The sequence below is a fragment of the Bos indicus x Bos taurus genome, chromosome 19 (assembly GCF_003369695.1).
Source record: "Bos indicus x Bos taurus breed Angus x Brahman F1 hybrid chromosome 19, Bos_hybrid_MaternalHap_v2.0, whole genome shotgun sequence".
NCBI lineage: Eukaryota > Metazoa > Chordata > Mammalia > Artiodactyla > Bovidae > Bos > Bos indicus x Bos taurus.
Window position 1 is genome coordinate 34,580,470 of NC_040094.1, and position 18,227 is coordinate 34,598,696.

General features: G+C 49.7%; 1 protein-coding gene across 8 annotated transcripts in view; it reads right to left on the reverse strand.

Annotated features, from left to right (window-relative positions):
- SPECC1 (sperm antigen with calponin homology and coiled-coil domains 1) overlaps positions 1-18,227 on the reverse strand; it is a 242,274-nt gene that overhangs the window by 22,280 nt on the left and 201,767 nt on the right. For 7 of the 8 annotated variants that reach the window (XM_027519439.1, XM_027519442.1, XM_027519440.1 and 4 more), the window contains one exon: positions 13,441-16,508. The exons of the other annotated variant lie outside the window; for it this stretch is intronic. In XM_027519439.1, coding sequence (XP_027375240.1) covers positions 16,419-16,508 — 90 coding nt within the window. In that variant the 3' untranslated portion in view covers positions 13,441-16,418. Of the gene's footprint in view, positions 1-13,440; positions 16,509-18,227 lie in introns of those variants that run through there. 8 annotated transcript variants of the gene reach the window in all.

An 18,227-nucleotide genomic window follows, 5' to 3' on the forward strand; every position in this document is an offset into this window, starting at 1 on the left:
AAGCAGGAAATGAAGGCTAAGGCAGAGTTGTAAACTGTCTACCAGAGCATTGAAAGCCAGGCCGACACACACAGGAGCCCTTCTGCAGGAGCAGGGGGACCTGCGGGGGGACCTATAGGGTCAAGGCACTTGCAGAAATCTATGTCCAATAGTGAGTTGACCACCAAACTGAGTAGAAACTTCAATTGCCACACATGACAAAGAATATGGATATCACATCCTAGTCCAGGATGTGAAAATCAACATACAGAAGGTTATGGAGGAAAGATGGAGGAAGGGCTTGTGTTCTTGATCACATCTTTGAACAGCACAACCAACTCCAGCAACAGCTCCCTCTGGATTTCTTGTTCAATAACCCCACAAATGTTTCCAACATTGGGCATGTTTTCTGGAACTCTTGGCAAAGCATGCCACAGAATTCAGAGCTACACAGTTATTGGTTCAGGGGGATCTTAGTTCTTGGTTCACCGGTTGAGACAGAACCCAATGGGGCAGGATGACAGCTGGACCCCATAGCCTAGTCTCCAGGGCAGGGCCAGCTCTCCCTGCAGGACTACAACCACTGCTTCATGTCTCTGAACCTCTGTTTCCTCAATGATGAAATCGTGAAATGAGAAAGCTGAATTCAGTGACCTCTAACTTCATTTCTCTTTCTAACCTCCTGTCAATCAGAGTCCAGGACAGAAGCCCTAACTCTGCACTGGCCACAGACACAGTGGGCAGCTAGCCCCTGCTCCAGACTCAGCTCGGCTCCTGCTCTGTTCTTCCTAGTGTCAGAGGTGACAGCTTGGATTCTGGGGAAATATGAAAAAGTTATGAAAGGAGAATCGTCACCCCCTTAAGAATAAACGTTGTCCAGGGTGGAAAAGTAAAACTGGCCCTCCAGCAGCTCTGGTGACCACATCCAGGTCTGGTACCTGTTGTTGATGTGTTGTTTTCACACATGGCAAAAATGACAGGGGCTCATATTACAAATTTAAACTCATAGACATGTTTAAGACAGGAAAAGTGCTCTCGCCAATCTCCCTAATCCTACACCCCCGCATTGGGGTGCACAGATTTGAGTATTGTTCCGGACATGTTTCTGTGCTTATATAAACATGGAGCCATATGTTATAGAATCAAAGATGTCAGTGATGACATATCCTATGAAAAAGGCATGCGACCTGGAATTAGTGAACTGGGCATATCTGTGTGTGTGTGTGTGTGTGTGTGTGCATATACACATATTTTTGTTTTAAATAAAAGTAGACTTAGCCCAGGCTACCCTGGTGGCTCAGTGGTAAAGAATCTGTCTGACAATTCAGGAGATGTGGGTTCTATCCCTGGGTCAGGAAGATCCCCTGAAGTAGGAAATGGCAACCCACTCCTGTATTCTTGCTAATCCCATGGACAGAGGAGCCTGGGAGGCTACAGTCTATGGTGTCACAAAAGAGTTGGGGACACAACTTAGTAACTAAACAACAGACTTACCCCACCCACCCAGATGGTCAAGAAATCTGTTTCTAACAACTATCTCACGGACATCTTTCAAAAAGCACATTCATCCGTCTTTCTCGAAGCTGCCCAGTATTCCATACTACTGGACACACACAGTTTAGTTTTTATCACTCTTCTATTTATGGAAATTCCTATTTTATTCCCATTATTTTTGCTGTTACTCTTGCTGCTAGCTCTTCCTGAATATCCGTGAGTACTTTCTGGGCTAAATTTCCAGAAGTGGGAACACTGTATTAAATTACTTATTTAACATTTAATGTAAACATTTAACACACTAACATCACCAAATCACTTTCCAGAAAGATAGTTTATCAATCCTTCAGCAACAGTACATGAGAACATCCATTTTTGCATAATTGTGCCAAACCCGAATGTTATCAACATTTTTTGCTTTTCCCTACTGGGTAAGGAAATGTTGATATCACCGTTGCTTTATTTATTTTTTTTAAGTTGAGAGTTATGCTGTATTTGGTGAGAAATTTTAGAACTTCAAGCCCAGGAAGCAGCATCTCAAAGAACCCTGAGAGAAATGTTCCAAGGAGGGGTGGAGAGCCAGATTATATAGAAGTTGTACAACAAAGAACAGGTAGTCTGAATGTCAAAAGATTATTTTTAATGAAAGGAAAACCAGATATCTCAATTGAAGGAATTTATCACTTTTCTCTGTATGTGTGTGTGCTCTGTCACATCTGACTCTTTATGACCCTATGGACTGTAGTCTTCCAGGCTCCTCTGTCCATGAAATTTTCCAGGCAAGAATACTGGAGTGGGTTGCTATTTCCTACTCCATCACCGTTGCTTTATTTCACATGGCTTTCTGCTGAAGGCAAGCTTCCCTTCATTCTTACTAATATTTTGCATTTTTTCCTAAGTGTTGGCTATGAATCTTTCCTTTGTTGGGATTGTTTGTCTTCTCTATTTTTAGGAGCTCTTTGTGTTACAGTTATTACCCAATGTTGGGTATTGCTGGTGATGTACTGCGGATATTTTTCTCAGCCTGTTTCCCCCCCACCCTGCTGCTGCTGCTGCTAAGTCACTTCAGTCGTGTCCAACTCTGTGCGACCCCATAGACGGCAGCCCACCAGGCTCCCCCGTCCCTGGGATTCTCCAGGCAAGAACCTGGAGTGGGTTGCCATTTCCTTCGCCAATGCATGAAAGTGAAAAGTGAAAGTGAAGTCGCTCAGTAGTGTCCGACTCTTAGCGACCCCATGGACTGCAGCCTACCAGGCTCCTCTGTCCATGGGATTTTCCAGGCAAGAGTACTGGAGTGGGGTGCCATTGCCTTCTCCGTTCCCCCCTCAGTCTGTCTTTAATCTCTTAATTTTGTTTACAATGTCTTCTGTTGAACAGAAGCTTTTCATATTATGTGGTGAAGCAGGCCAGTCTCTGAACTGGGAGCTGTTTCTCCCTCGGGGAGGAAGGATCCAACCTGCCCCTCATCACGACACAGTGGCCAGGCGCCCACCGCAGGGCATCCTCTTCCCTGAGCTCAGGGCGTGGGCAGCCACCCTGAGCCGCAGCACCTCTGGACTCCACTCTGATGCAGCAATCACTGCTCTCTCCCCAGCTGATGCCATACTTTCGAAAAGCGCTGACTTGACGGTGTCTTAGTATAGATCTTCCCTTGTTGTTCAGAATTTTCTTGGCCTCCTCGGCTCTGTGGGTCAGACTCGGGTTCCCATCAAGCACTGCGGGGCCCCAGCCAAGTGGCACAGATGCTCAGGTGAGTGTATGGAGCTCAGCAGACCCTATTTTCTCTGAAGGGAAGTCAGGCCATTTTAACAATAGCTCTGAGATCCAGCATGGAGGCTGGAGTCAGGGAGAGCCCACAGGCTGGGCCTGCTGTTGTGACATCCGCTTGCTGCTTAGAGGTGCCCCTGCCCACTGCAGCTACCACCCTGGTGACCCAGGTGTCTCCAGGGAGCCCCCGGGCACTCAGCACCTGAGTCACTGCCCATCCCATTCCTCCTCCCTCTGGGCGCCACGATCCGGAGCCAGATTCTGGTCCGACGTACAGCCCAGAGCTCACAGGGCAGCCTCGGTTCCCCCACGTCGACTTTCCTCTTGAGCCATTCTAACCACAGCTAAGTGCACGCACTTCTGTGGCACTAAGTGCCACCACATCGTGGTGCAGCTGTCACCACCATCCACCTCCAGAGCTGCTTCATCCTGCAAACCTGAAACTCACAACCTGTTAAATAACCGCCCCTCCCCCTCCGCCAGCCCTGGGAACCACTGCCCCACTCTGCATGGACCCAATGACTCCAGGGACCTCGTGGAAGCAGAATCATACAGTACTGGTCCTTTTGTGACTGGTCAGTTCATGCAGCACGGTGTCCACCCGGCTCATCCATGTTGTTCACGTGTCAAGGCTTCCTCCCTTTTTAAGGCTGGAGGCTCCTCGCTGTGTGGACAGACCTCCTGCCTGCAGTGCTGGGGCTGCTGGACCAGGGGTGGGTGCACACCACAGCGGCTGCTGAGACAGGATGGAAGGAGGTGCGGAAATGACTCTTGGCCTCCTGCACAGGGCAAGGGCAGAGATCCACATGTCCGCGTGTATCTTCCTTGGGGTGCAGGGCAGGCCGGGGTCGTCTTGGGATCCGCCCCAGGCCCCTGGGCCCTCCTGAGGGTCCACCCCTCTGATTCCTCCAGGAGGTGCTCTTGACTCTCAGGATCTGGCTGGAGTCCACCTCATGTTCCCACGGTTGTCCCCCATCAGCCGAATATCCCCTCATCTGACTTCAGAGTCCACTTCCTCCCGACCCCACGTCTCTACCAGGCCTTGAACTCGTGGCATCACCAGAAAACACTGCGAATCCTCACCTCTTCTCTGAACGTCCATTGCCCTCCTGCTGGCAGGGCCCCAGCCGTGTCCCCCTAGACTCCTGAGGCTTCCGCCAGACTCCCTGAGGAGGGGGGACATGTGGGGCTCACGTCTGAGCTCCCCTCCTCCACAGTTGGGAGCCATTTCTCTCTGTGGTCACCTGCTCACCCCCTGCTCCCCGGTGCTCAGCCCACTTCCAGGAAGTTTCTTCCCCATCCCTGCCTTTTTCGCCCCAGTGTTGCCGTTCCTGGTGGCTCCAACACTGCCTTTCTGTGAACCCCTCTGCCTGTCTCCCTGGCCCACATCCTGGCCCACACACGCCTCTCCAGCCTCCTGAACCACGCTGGCCCTGTGAGCCTGCCTCACAGTCACCAGCGGCACCTGGATTGGCTTCAGGACATCAGCTTCAGCTGTGCACAGCCCCCTCCCAGCCCATTTCCTGTGCAAGACCCCACCCCACACCTGACACTCAGCCCCTGGGCCCTCATCCAGCTGCACCAGCTGTGAAAACAAACATGTGTCCACCCAGATGGGCAAATAGCCACTGCTATGCCTCCGCACACAGGCGCCTGGAGCTTGTGCGGGATTTCACAGCCGCTCGCCCCCTACCCCCGTTCTGTGCACGTCCTTATGGACACCCCGGCCCTGCTACCTGAGAGCCTGCTCCCCTCGCTGACCCCTGCTCCAGACTGATCCCACAAGCAGGAAAATGGGCCATATCCTTCCACCCTTCAGGGAGAAAACAGGATGACAGTGACATCCCTCCCCATTTCATGTCACTTCCTGCAGCCTGCCCTGTGTCCCCTTCACAGCAGAGGTCTCGGCCTCCACTTCCTCCTGTGTCCCGACTCCCACCTCCAGCCCATGGTCCCGCAGGCCCTGTCAACCCACAACACCTATGCTTGTCTCATCACAACCAGGGTCTGTTCTCAGTGCTCACCCATCTTACTCAGCCTCTCGGCAGTGTTTGTTCATCACTTTCTCCTTCCCCAAATGCTGGCTTCCGAGATGCCCTCGGCCTCCCCGGTGGCTACGTGTTAGAGGACCAGGAACCATCCTCCTTCAGGTGTCTTCTCTGTCTTTTCTCTTGGGCTCGGGATGACTGTTTTCTTGTCCACTCAACTTCTCTTCTTAGATGTTGAAAAGGCACCTGAGCCTGACTCTGACCCCGCCTCCCTGGGTTCCCGCCAACCCCCACCCACCCCCACCCCCACCAGTCTCCTCCAGCTCAGCCGGTGGCACCAGGGTTAGCAGATGCCCGGCTCACATGCCTGCCCGCTGTCATCCAAGATCCCTCTCCCACAGCAGGCTGGAGCACGTGTCAGCTCTGCTGGAAACCCCCTCCTCCTGTCCATCTTCCCTGCTGTCATCCTGTCTGAGCTCCCACATGCTCACCTGACCTCCTCACCAGGCTTTATCATTTTATCTCTACTACACTCTTGTCCCACCACAGTCACATCTCTGCTGGACTTCCAAAAAGAATGTTTAGGAGAGTAAGTCAGACCATCTTCCCAACCCTCCAGTTACTTCTGATCAGGCTGGGAGGTTCTCACCTCCCTCCCTCTTCTAGACAGTTGCTTCCATGTTCTGCTGCTCACACTGGCCCCCTGGTATGCTCCCAACACAAACACACAGACACAGATACACACACATCTGCCCCCACCCACACACAACCAGCATGTTCCTGCCACAGGGCCTTTGCACAGGCTGCTCCCAGTCTGTCCACCCCTCCTCCCCGTTTTCATCAGGCTCCCTTTCATATCTTCCAGGTATTGATTCAAACTCTTGTCACCTCCTCACAGAGCCTTTCTCCAATCATCCTTCCTAGAGCAGTACCTGCTCTCACCAGCCCACCCGCCTCTCTCCCCACTCTACTTTTCTTCCTAGTGCATCAGAATGTGAGCTCCAGAGAGTCTGGGCTGAGTCTGTGTCATTCACAGTTGTATCCCCCAGCACTTGACATGGGAAAACCACGTGGAATATTTGCAGATGACTCTTAGGGTTGCTCTGATGCTAGGTTGAAAGTACTCAAGTCAAGAAAACAAACACCAGGCTGTAACTTACTCAGACACAAATGTAACCAGCTATTTCAAACGATAATAGTGTGTACTCATGCGTGCTTAGTTATGTCCAACTCTTTGTGACCCCATGGACTGTAGCCCGCCAGGCTCCTCTGTCCATGGGATTCTCCAGGCAAGAATACTGGAGTGGGTTGCCATTTCCTCCTTAGGGTATCTTCCCAACCCAGGTATAGAACCCGCGTCTCCTGCATCTCCTGCATTGGCAGGTGGATTCTTTACTGCTGAGCCACTGGGGAAGCTTCCCAAGATTGTGTGAGGAGAAAATTTTTTGGAAGAAAATGTGTTGCAGAAGAAAATGAGGAGTTCCTCCATCCCACGCAGTTTAACCCCAAATCCGTCTAGTTTATATATTTTTGAAAAGGGGATCATAATGACTAAATAAGATCACTTACTAAAAAATGAAAAGTTAATTCATTTTTAAGAGGAGAGGAATAGAACATGGTCATATCCCAGGGTCCACCGCCTAGTAGACAGATCTGATGGGCATTTGTGAACAAAGGATGTGGAGTGGAGACACAGGACTTAAATTCTCATGTAACGTAGAAAAACAAACTTAAATCAACAGAGTGAACACAGAGCAGTGTGAGTTACTATTTATAAGTTGGGAGGTAACTAAACCATGAGCTTGTATTACCATGGAAAAAAGTAAATACACTTTTCAAAAGCATATATCTCCATACCCCACATGAACACCATATCGAAACCCAAAGGAACCAAGGATTTAAAACCGAAGAATGTTCTAGAAGAAAACCCTGAAGCACTCTTCCATAACAGAGCTCCTTCATAACTCTGGAAAGGGGAACAGTTTTGACTTAAAATCCAAAGGCATAAAAGAAAAGATAAAGATAAAAAATCTCCTATATGGCAAAACCCAACAAATTATCATCAGTTCAGTTCAGTTCAGTCATTCAGTCATGTCCAACTTTTTGTGACCCCATGGATTGCAGCACGCCAGGCTTCCCTGTCATTCACCAACTCCCAGAGCTTGCTCAAACTCATGTCCATCAAATCAGTGATGCCATCCAACCATCTCATCCTCTGTCGTCCCCTTCTCCTCCTGCCTTCAATCCTGCCCAGCATCAGGGTCTTTTCTAATAAATCAGCCCTTCTCATCAGGTGGCCAAAGTAATGGAGTTTCAGCTTCAGCATCAGTCCTTTCAATGAATATTCAGGACTGCTTTCCTTTAGGATGGACTGGTTTGATCTCCATACAGTCCAAGGAACTCTCAAGAGTCTTCTCCAACAACACAGTTCAAATGCATCAATTCTTTGATGCTCAGCCTTCTTTATGGTCCAGCTCTCACATCCATATGTGACTACTGGAAAAACCATAGCTTTGATTAGATGGACCTTTGTTGGCAAAGTAATGTCTCTACTTTTTAATATGCTGTCTAGGTTGGTCATAGCTTTTCTTCCAAGGAGCAAGTGTCTTATAATTTCATGGCTGCAGTCACCATCTGCAGTGATTCTGGGGCCCAAAAAAACAAAGTCTGTCACTGTTTCTATTGTTTCCCCATCTATTTGCCAAGAAGTGATGGGACCAGATGCCAGGATCTTAGTTTTCTAAATGTTGAGTTTTAAGCCTACTTTTTATCTCTCCTCTTTCACTTTCAACAAAAGTCTCTTTAGTTCTTTGCTTTCTGCCATAAGGGTGGTGTCATCTGCATGTCTGAGGTTATTGATATTTCTCCGGGCAATCTTGATTCCAGCTTGTGCTTCATCCAGCCCTGCATTTCACATGATGTACTCTGCATATAAGTTAAATAAGCAGGGTAACAATATACAGCCTTGATGTACTCCTTTCCTGATTTGGAACCAGTCTGTTGTTCCATGTCCAGTTCTAACTGTTGCTTCTTGACCGGAATACAGATTTCTCAGGAGGCAGGTCAGGTGGCCTGGTATTCCCATCTCTTTAAGAGTTTTCCACAGTGTATTGTGATCCACAGAGTCAAAGACTTTGGCATAGTCAATAAAGCTGAAATAGATGTTTTTCTGGAACTCTCTTGCTTTCTCTATGATCCAGCAGATGTTGGCAATTTGATCTCTGGTTCCTCTGCCTTTTCTAAATCCAGCTTGAACATCTGGAAGTTCATGGTTCACATAATATTGAAGCCTGGCTTGGAGAATTTTGAGCATTACTTTGCTAGCGTGTGTGATGAGTGCAATTGTGCGGTAGTTTGAACATTCTTTGGCATTGCTTCTCTTTGGGATTGGAATGAAAACTGACCTTTTCCAGTCCTGTGGCCACTGCTGAGTTTTGACGATCACCAGATGGTCAATACCGAAATCAGATTGATTATATTCTTTGCAGCTGGAGAAGCTCTATACAGTCTGCAAAAACAAGACTGAGAGCTGACTGGCTCAGATCATGAACTCCTTATTGCAAAATTCAGACTTAAATTGAAGAAAGTAGGGAAAACCACTAGACCATTCAGGTATGACCTAAATCAAATCCCTTACAATTATACAGTGGAAGGAACAAATAGATTTAAGGGATTAGATCTTACAGACAGAATGCCTGAAGAACTATGGACAGAGGTTTGTGACATTGTACAGGAGGCAGTGATCAAGACCATCCCTAAGAAAAAGAAATGCAAAAAGACAACATGGTTGTCTGAGGAGGCCTTACAATTAGCTGAGAAAAGAAGAGAAGCAAAAGACAAAGGAAAAAAGGAAAGATATGAGCATCTGAGTGCAGCGTTCCAAATAGCAAGGAGAGATATGAGAGCCTTCCTCAGTGATTAATGCAAATAGAGGAAAACAATAGAATGGGAAAGACTAGAGATCTCTTCAAGAAAATTGGAGATACCAAGGGAACATTTCATGCAAAGATGGGCACAATAAAGGACAGAAATGGTATGGACCTAATAGAAGCAGAAGGTATTATGAATAGGTGGCAAGAATACACAGAAGAACTATACAAAAAAGATCTTCACGACCCAGATAACCACAATGGTGTGATCACTCACCTAGAGCCAGACATCCTGGAATGCAAAGTCAAGTGGGCCTTGGGAAGCATCACTACGAACAAAGCTAATGGAGGTGATGGAATTCCAGTTGAGCTATTTCAAATCCTAAAAGATGATGCTGTGAAAGTGCTGCACTCAATATGCCAGCAAATTTGGAAAACAAACCATCATAAGCAAAGACAAACCGCCAGCTGGGGAAAGTATTTGCGTCTCAAATCACCAGAATCATCTCTCTAACTCACAAAAAAACTCCAAGATGTGATTTCTAAACACTGAGTAAGAAAAAAATGGGCAAAGGATTAGAAAAGACTAGTCACAGGAAAAGGAACATAAATAGGATTTCTTAAGCATATTCAGCCTCATTCACAACAAATGCACATTAAAACTAATTCAGATGCTGCTTCTCACCAGCAAAAATCCAAAGGTCTGACAACACGCTCTGTGGGCCGAGCTGTGATGATGAGAAAAGCCAGCACTGCTCCCACGGGGGGCAAATTGGCAGTTTCCACCCAGAGCACAAAGCAGACGCCCTTTGACCTGGAGAATTATGTGGATGAACCCAGTTATGCACGTGCACATTAAAATTTGCAGCACTGTTGTAACCGCAAAACACTTTCACTGACACCCCCACATTCATCCTCATGGGGCGACCCCATGCCCCAGTCCACTTGGGACAGTTCATAGCTTTGCTCCAGTATAATTACTAACAGACACCACACTCTCACTCTTGAAAGGGTCCTGGTTTGTGTGACAGATCATCCGGCCACACACACCCTTCCCAGGGGAGTAGATACATAATTTATGCTGCACCCACCCAGTGGAACACCAGGCTGCAGGAACAAGAAGTGAGAATGCTCTCTTTGTATTGATGGGAAAATGTCTCCGTGATGTATCACTAAAGGAAAAGACAACAGACAAAGCAAAATGAAGGACAAGATGCAGATGTGCACAGCCTGCCACCTTCCAGGTTAAAGAAGTGAGAGCCCATGATGCTCACAGTTGTTTGTATAAGACGCTACAGAGACAGAAACAAACAAGATAACTGGTGACACGGTTGCCAGTGAGCTTGTGTGAGGGGAGGGGAGGAGAGGGATGACTAAGTGGATGGGGGACTTTTCACTGTATCTCTTTTCCTAATTGTTAAATTTTTGAGCCAAGTAAAAATAAGGTTTTGAACTGATTCAAGAAATTAAACTTTAAGATGAAAAAGTATATACATTGTCACAGAACCTTCTAGGTGCCTTCACAATGTTGGTTCTTCCCTTTCCTAGTTTTCAGCCAGGTCCACTGGTGTTCACCTAAAAAGACTACATTTCATGGTCTCCACTGAAGCCAGGTGGGCTTCCCTGGTGGCTCAGACAGTAAAGAATCTGCCTGCAATGCAGGAGACCCAGGTTTGATCCCTGGTTGGGGAAGATCCCCTGGAGAAGGAAATGGCAACCCAACCCAGTATGCTTGCCTGGAGAATCCCATGGACAGAGGAGCCTGGTAAGCTACAGTCCATGGGGTCACAAAGAGTTGGATATGATTGAGCAACTAAGTTTCACTTTGAAAATTGAAGCTAGGTACACTGCTCAATGAAATAAAAGTGAACATGTTAAATGGGTCTTCTAGGAAGATTTAAAAAGGACAGGGCACTCTTCCTCTATGCTGCCACCTGGTATACAATTGTGATGACTGGAACTCTGGCAGCCATCTTAGCTCATGAGGACAAACTGCACTCCCTTGGGAAATGTCAGAGTGGAAAGGGGTCTGGGTCCCTGAGGATTTGAGGGCTCCAACATACCATTCTTGGGTTTTCCACCTCTGGACTTCTCTTTTTGGTGAGAAATAAGTTTCATATCTAAGACAGTATTGCTGGAGTCTCTATTCCTTGAAGTTTAGCCCAATCCTAAGTGATCTGATAAAATACTGAATGGAGGTTAATTGTGGTAACCCATTTTTGGTGTGATGCCAAGGACTTTTTTCATCTTTGTACTTTTGGGTATTCTCTGGACAGAACATATATTTTAGTAACAATTGTCACTTTAGAACAATGACATTTACAACTAATCACAGGAAATGCATCTTCCGGCTTCTGGTTTCATGGTCAGAGAATTTCATTTTCAAAGGAGGCAAGGCTGCTGCTGAGGTGCCATCTTTCACATCACTCACAGTGGCCCCTCCCAGCAGCAGAGATCCCACAGCATCTCTGCTCTCTCAAGGCAGGCTCAGGGAAGAGGCCCGTTGCTTTAAACTGTAAACAAGTTGGAGAAGATGCCTGGGGCCAGGTCTGGTCCGGATCTGCCAAATCCCCAGGCTCCACGTGTCTGCTCTTAGCTGGGAGACAGGTTTCCATTGTCTGAGGCAGGGGAGGAATTCTCCATGGCCTGGGGACACGGACAATGAGATGCTGTGGGTTCCAGCTGACTCAACCTGGAGGATGCGCAGGCCAGCAAATGTTCTTGGAATCCAGCCTGGCTCCCCACCCCACCCTGTGCAAACAGCTCCAGAGCCGAACCTGTCCAGAAACGAATCATAAGGGGCTCCGATGAAGCTCGTTACCACTGTGCTCCCTGGTTTTCTTTTCCCAGGCAACTTGAAGTTACACAATTTGTGACTCACCTTTCTGGCCAGTTTTGTACTTCTCCAGCTGGACTCATGCCCTGAGGATCAGGCATGCCTATGAGTTCTTCATGCCAGGGGACGTAGCTCTACAAGGAGGTGCTGAATCTTCCCAACCAACGTCCTGATAGTACTCAAACATTTTTTAGGGGAAAAGTCAACATTTTTATATGACCTGTTAGGAAGGGAATGTAGAATTCTCGACATTTTAAAAACTTCAAATACAAATTTTAGGCCCTCAAAATAAAAGACTTCTAAAGAGTCACAGTGCACAGCTTCAACCCTGTCCTGAGACCCTGAGGGGCCATTTGGGTGTGCTGGTCTATAGGAGGTAAGGTCTAAAACCCCGGCCTCCAGGACTGCAAGTTCAGACTGAAAACATCCCTGGCCCTGTACACATCTGACCTTGTTGGCTCTGCCCTGGGAAGCCGTGCGCTTAGTGGCAGGAGGAACAGAAGAACTGGCGAAGGTGCCCACAGCTGGCCGAGACCCCGCGGCCAGAGTCCCCAGGCCTTCAACGCAGCACAGAGCCACTGACCACAGACGCAAAGTACCACTGGGGCATGGGCTGTGGGTCAGGCCTCGCTGGGCAGCTCATGCCTCAGACGGAACTCAGTATGCCTGGACCGAACTTCATTCACAGAGGGGTCCAGGCCCATAGATCAGGAACCTCCCTGCTGGACCCCAAACCATGGAAGGGGGTCAATTGGCCTTGGCTGCGACACTGGCCATCCACCAAATGTCCATGTGCCCGTGTGTGCACGCACACACCTGTACACAGGTTGAGCAGCTAGGACAATGGCAGGTTATCACACGAGGACCCTGGTGTCTTCTGGGTACAGTTGCCTGGCACCTGACTGTCCAGAGGAAGTGGGTGGTGGCTGCCATCCTGGCTCAGGGTCTGTTCCACTTGCATCAGAGGCCCCCAGGAGGGAAAGGCCAGAACCTGTCAGGGTGGGAAGTGAGGCAGGGGCTTCCCTGGAAGGAGGAGGAAGTCATGAGGCTCCTCCTGTGTCCTCTCTCCTCTCCTGTGGGCTGGGCTGGTCCCCAGACATCTGTGAACAGTGGCCTCCGAGAAGTGCCTGAAGACCACAAACCACCTGACGAATCGCTCGCATGGCATCCTGGTGTCAGAACACTGCACCATGTCCATTCAAGTTCATGTTCACCCTGCCCCCACGATCTTGGTATGACCCCCTCCTGCTTGCTCCCCATCCCTGGCGGGCCCGTCCATGCAGCCTACAGCATCCTGTGTAGCCTTGGAGGGTGGGCTCCACAAGGGGGCCATGCAGGGAAGGAGGCTGAGGGGCGTCAGGGCCCAGACCTCTCCGGTGACCCATGGCAGCTGCGGTGGAGACCACGCCCAGCAAGGAACAGGGGCCTGGAGGTGCCAGTTTGGAATGGACTGAATGGAAGTCTGGCATTTTGAGAAAACAGTAACAATAAATGTCGCTGGGACAAATTCACAATCAGACAGAAACAAAATATATTTATTAGAAATATTACAGAGTCATATGTCATACTTGGTCGTGTCCACATTTGCACACGCATCTGTCGTGTCTGGACCACGCTTGGCACTCTGCACTCCTGGCAGAAACGAGGCCGCATTCATCCACTGCACTCAGCTCGTGTGGTTAGTCAGAGAGCTGCTCAGGGCAGCGTAGGCCCAGCCAAACTTTAACCTGGCCAGAAAAGTGAAACCTGCCACGAAGCTGGGGCCACGATATTAAATATCCTTTATAAAAGGGCTTCTGAGTCCTGTCCATTGCTGCATGCCACTCTCACTTCCTCTCAAATGACCCTCAGGCTCTGGGCTGGGGAGGACTGGGGCTGGATGTTCAAAGGAGCTCGTATCTGATGATCGAGTCCTCCATCCCAGGCAGGGCACAGAGAGGGGCCTGTCCCTTGGTGGGGACAGCAGGGGGCTGGGAAAGCAGCCCACCATTCTGGGGCTGAGACCCACGGATACCGTGACACCAGGTGTGGGTCCCCTGGGGTCCTTGGGTGGTCTCAATAAAAGCTATACAACAGCTGAGTGAAGAGCAAAAACCAAAGACCACCGTCGTTTCTGAGGTGAGGAGGGACGGGCCAGGAGAGGTGTGGGTTCCCAGATGGCCAGCCCAGTGGGCAGGGGCTGTGGCACCACCATCAGCCAGGAAACAACTCAGCACACAAAGAGCCAAGGGCTTCTCTTTGTGTCTTAAAACAACTCCGCCCCTCTTGGGGATCTTGCATTTTGTGTCTATCTTGCGTATAAAAATAATGCATTTTTTTTGGAAAAAGGATCTGCAGAACCACCAAATATTTTAAATGACGAAGTGCTGGGTGGAGGAAGATGGGAAGAAACATAGATACAGTGGCCTGTGAAAACCTCAGGACAGGGAACTGGGGAGGGTGGGGTGCGCTTATGGTAAACACCATGTGTTCTCAACTTTAAAAACATTCCACACTCAACTTGTGCTCTGAGCTCCTCAATTAAAATCAGACCAAGGTGACCCCCCGCCTCTTCAGTACTGGAAGACCTGACCCCACACCAGGATGCCCAGGGCCAGACTGCCCTGCACCACCTGGTCCCTTGGGCAGGACACAGGCACGCTGTGCTCTAGCCTGCCCGCTGGGCAGCAAGGGGAATTGGGCAACCTCTCCGAGTTATAAAAATAAACTGCACATGGCCCCCTCTCTTCTTTTTAACCTGAAGTGAGCCCCCCACCGAGAGACTGCCGCAGGAGCCGATCCTAGACCCTCTCAGGAACCACAGGGCACCAGGAGCAGCACCAGGCATCGGCAACCCCTCCCGCAGAGCCTGCAGCGAACCCAGAGTAAACACAGCCACCAACGAAGCCCTCTTGGGTGTGACACCCCCTTGTGGGGTGAGCAAGGCAGGAGCAGGGGGCGAGGAGGAGGCAGACACCTGGGAGGAGACACCGGGTAACTTCCAGCAGACTGTCCAGGAAGGTGGCTCCACCTTCCACGTGAAGACACCCCACATGGTTACTGTCACCAGACTCCCCTTCCGGCGCTTCTCGGGGACTTTGAAAATACACACAACATGACGCTGGTGTCCCTTCCTGACATTCTGACCCCAGGCCGGGGCAGGTGAGGGGGTGTATGCTGTCGGGGAGCCCCCAGACAAGAACCCCAGTGGGTCACCTCTGCAGCCTGAGGGGGACGGATGGACCCTGGCGGGGCCAGTGTCTCCTCCAAGGCAACTGGGCAGGGGGGCTGAGCTCACACCTCCCAGGACAGGGATCAACAGGGCCCGGGTGTGCAGAAGGGCCCGCCTGCCCCCCCGGGCTCATAGGGTGTACTGGGCAGGGTGGGCAGCCCTGGGCTCAGGGAGTGTCAATGGACCTGGGTCAGAGGGCACTGATGCCAGCAGCTGTGGGAGCCCCCTGGGCCAGGGGGGCCTCATTTGCCATGAAATGTGCATGTATTTGCCCAGGTGATGACCTGCACCCATGCCTGCACGACCCAGGGGAGGGACTGCTCTGGGGTGGGGGTGCTCTGCAGCCACATGGGGTGACTGCACGTGCTGGGAAAGCCGATGCCCTTCATCCAGTCCTACCCCGAGCCCTCCCTGCCTTGTTCGGGCCTCCTGTCCATGCAAATTTAAGAGGCCTGGGGAAGGACTAAGCCAAAGCCAGAGCTGAGATGCTGTCTGCCCAGCACACCCAAAAGACACATCTTCAGCCTGCTTGTGCAAAAGCAGGAGGACCTTGGCCAACACAGGCCTGTCCCTTCTGTCTGAGGGACTCTTGTCAAGTTTTGCGTGTGCAAGCATGTGGGTGTGGACGGGCATGAACATGTGCAGGACGCAAGGAGCCGGTGAGGTCACAGAGGCTTTCTGTCCACTGCCAAGCACCAGTCCTGGTGTGACCACGCCCCAGACACACCCCCTCCTGTCCCTCCCAGGGGCACCGAGCACACACCCAGGGGCTCCTTTCATCTCAAACATTTGGTCTCCCACCCAGAGAATGAAGGGACAGGAGACCTAACGGTGGTGAAATCCTCTCTGGGAACCAAGTCTGTCCCCAAAAGGCAGGGCTCACGTGACTCAGAGCTGCTTGAGAGCTGACTTTGTCCTTTTGTGTCCTGCTCGGTGTTTCTGGAGGGGCTGGACTGGCAAGTGCAGAATTTTTAGAAGGCAGAAGCCAGGATTCTTAGTAGAAAGATGATGGGTTTAGATGTTTGTCGTGAGACTCAGGGCAGCTCCAGTGAACACATGGCAGGGCTCCCACAGGAGAAGGGGGCCCCTGGGAGCACGACCCCCAACTTACAGTCCATATGTGCCAGGGTTCAGGGTAGGTGCGGTGGACCCCGCTGTTTCTTGTTTGTGTGTTGGACTCGCGTGGAACCTGCCTTGGAAATCCAGACAGTGGGCGGCTGACAGCACAGACCAGGTGCGTCCAGGGCGCACAGTGGGTGTGGGACACGCAGGACCTACGTCTCGAAGTACTTGTAGATCTGGGCCACATACTGCATCACGCTCTGCCAGTCAGGCCGGTCTGTGTGCAGCAACTCACTGAGCTCCTGTGGGAGAGGGCAGAGGTCACTGGGTGCCGCCGGACCTTCCCTCGTGGCCAGCAGGTGCAGGCAACACCCAGCCAGTGCTAAAGGTGCTCAGTGGGGAAAAGAAAAGCTTTTCCTTCCCGCTTATTCAGGAGATGCTATACTTTTAGGAACATTAGACATGATCTGCTGCCCCTCTCATATTTTAACAATGAGCATTAAAAGAAAGTTCTGAAAAAAGAAAAGTTCTGAACAAAAACTAAGAGTTGTCACATGATCCAGCAATCCCACTCCTGGGCACATATCTGGATAAAACTCTAACTCAAAAATATACATCACCCCAATGGTCTAGGCAGCACTAATCACAGTAGCCAAGATAAGGAAACAACTTCAATGTCCATCGACAGAGCAATGGATAAAGAAGATGTGTTACATATATACAATGGAGTATTACTCAGCCATTAAAAAGAATGAAATAATGCCATTTGTAGCAACATGGATGCAACTAGAGATTATTACACTAAATCAGACAGAGAAAGGCAAATAGCATATGATATCACTTATATGTGGAATCTAAAAAATGACACAACTGAATTTATCTATGAAACAGACTCACAGACATAGAGAAGACTTGTGGTTGCCAAGGGGTTGGGGAGAGAGGACTGGGAGTTTGGGATTAGCAGATGTAAACCGTTACATACAGGATGGATAAACAACAAGGTCCTGCTGTGCAGCACAGGGAACTATATTCAGCATCCTGGGATAAACAAAAATGGGAAAGAACATGGAAAAGAATGTGTGTGCGTGTAACTGAATCACTCTGTTATACAGGAGAAACTAAAAGGACATTCTAAATTGGCTCTACTTCAATCAATAAAACAAAAGTTTCAAAAAGAGTCACTATGATTCCATTGTTGCGAAAGGATTCCCACTTCTCCCAGCTACATTTGAATACACACCCATGTCCTCCCACACTGTCACTGCGTACCCTGTGCTTGGTCACTGAACATTTTTCATACTCAATTTCCCACACAGCTGTGCTACGTCATTTAGCGGACATACACTGTCCAGGAGAACAGCTGTCCCATCCAAATAGCACAGGGTGTGACTGTGGTCACTTCTTTGTAGTGAGCATCTGTGCAGTACTGTTTCTGCTACTTGCGCCACAAAAGCCCTACACCAGCTAAAAGCTATTTGACCAGAGGGTCACTAGTGGCAAAAGGGTCACTAGTCACGTTTTATTTTCCCTCATTTCATTGACCATAAGCAAGCACAGGCAGAGGCCGGGGACTGACGGCGGCAGGATGGTGCTCCATCCACTGCTCAGCCAGGCTTTCCTGAAATTTGTGTCACCACACTACTCAACAATTCATCTTGGGGCTGACTGCGGATTCTTCTGTGGTCATGAGAGAATAGTAGGGAAGGTCCTGGCATGAAGATGGAAGCAGAGACACAGTGGAAAAGCAGGCTGAGCTCAGAACATCTGTTCCTGGGCAGGGACAGAACTGGCTGAGGCCTGGAACCAGCCACTTAGCTTCTGTTTCAGCATCTAAATATATTTAACTGATTTTTCTCCCTGGTGAGGCTGAGAAATCAGCGTATCATCGGTCTGAGGGAAGGGTGAAAAAGGAGCACGTGGAACATCCCACACAGGAACCTACAGCTATGTGAAAAGAGAAACAATGCATTCACAGAAGACAAGGAGGAAAAGCCTCCTTCTGTGTGCACAGACAGATGCAC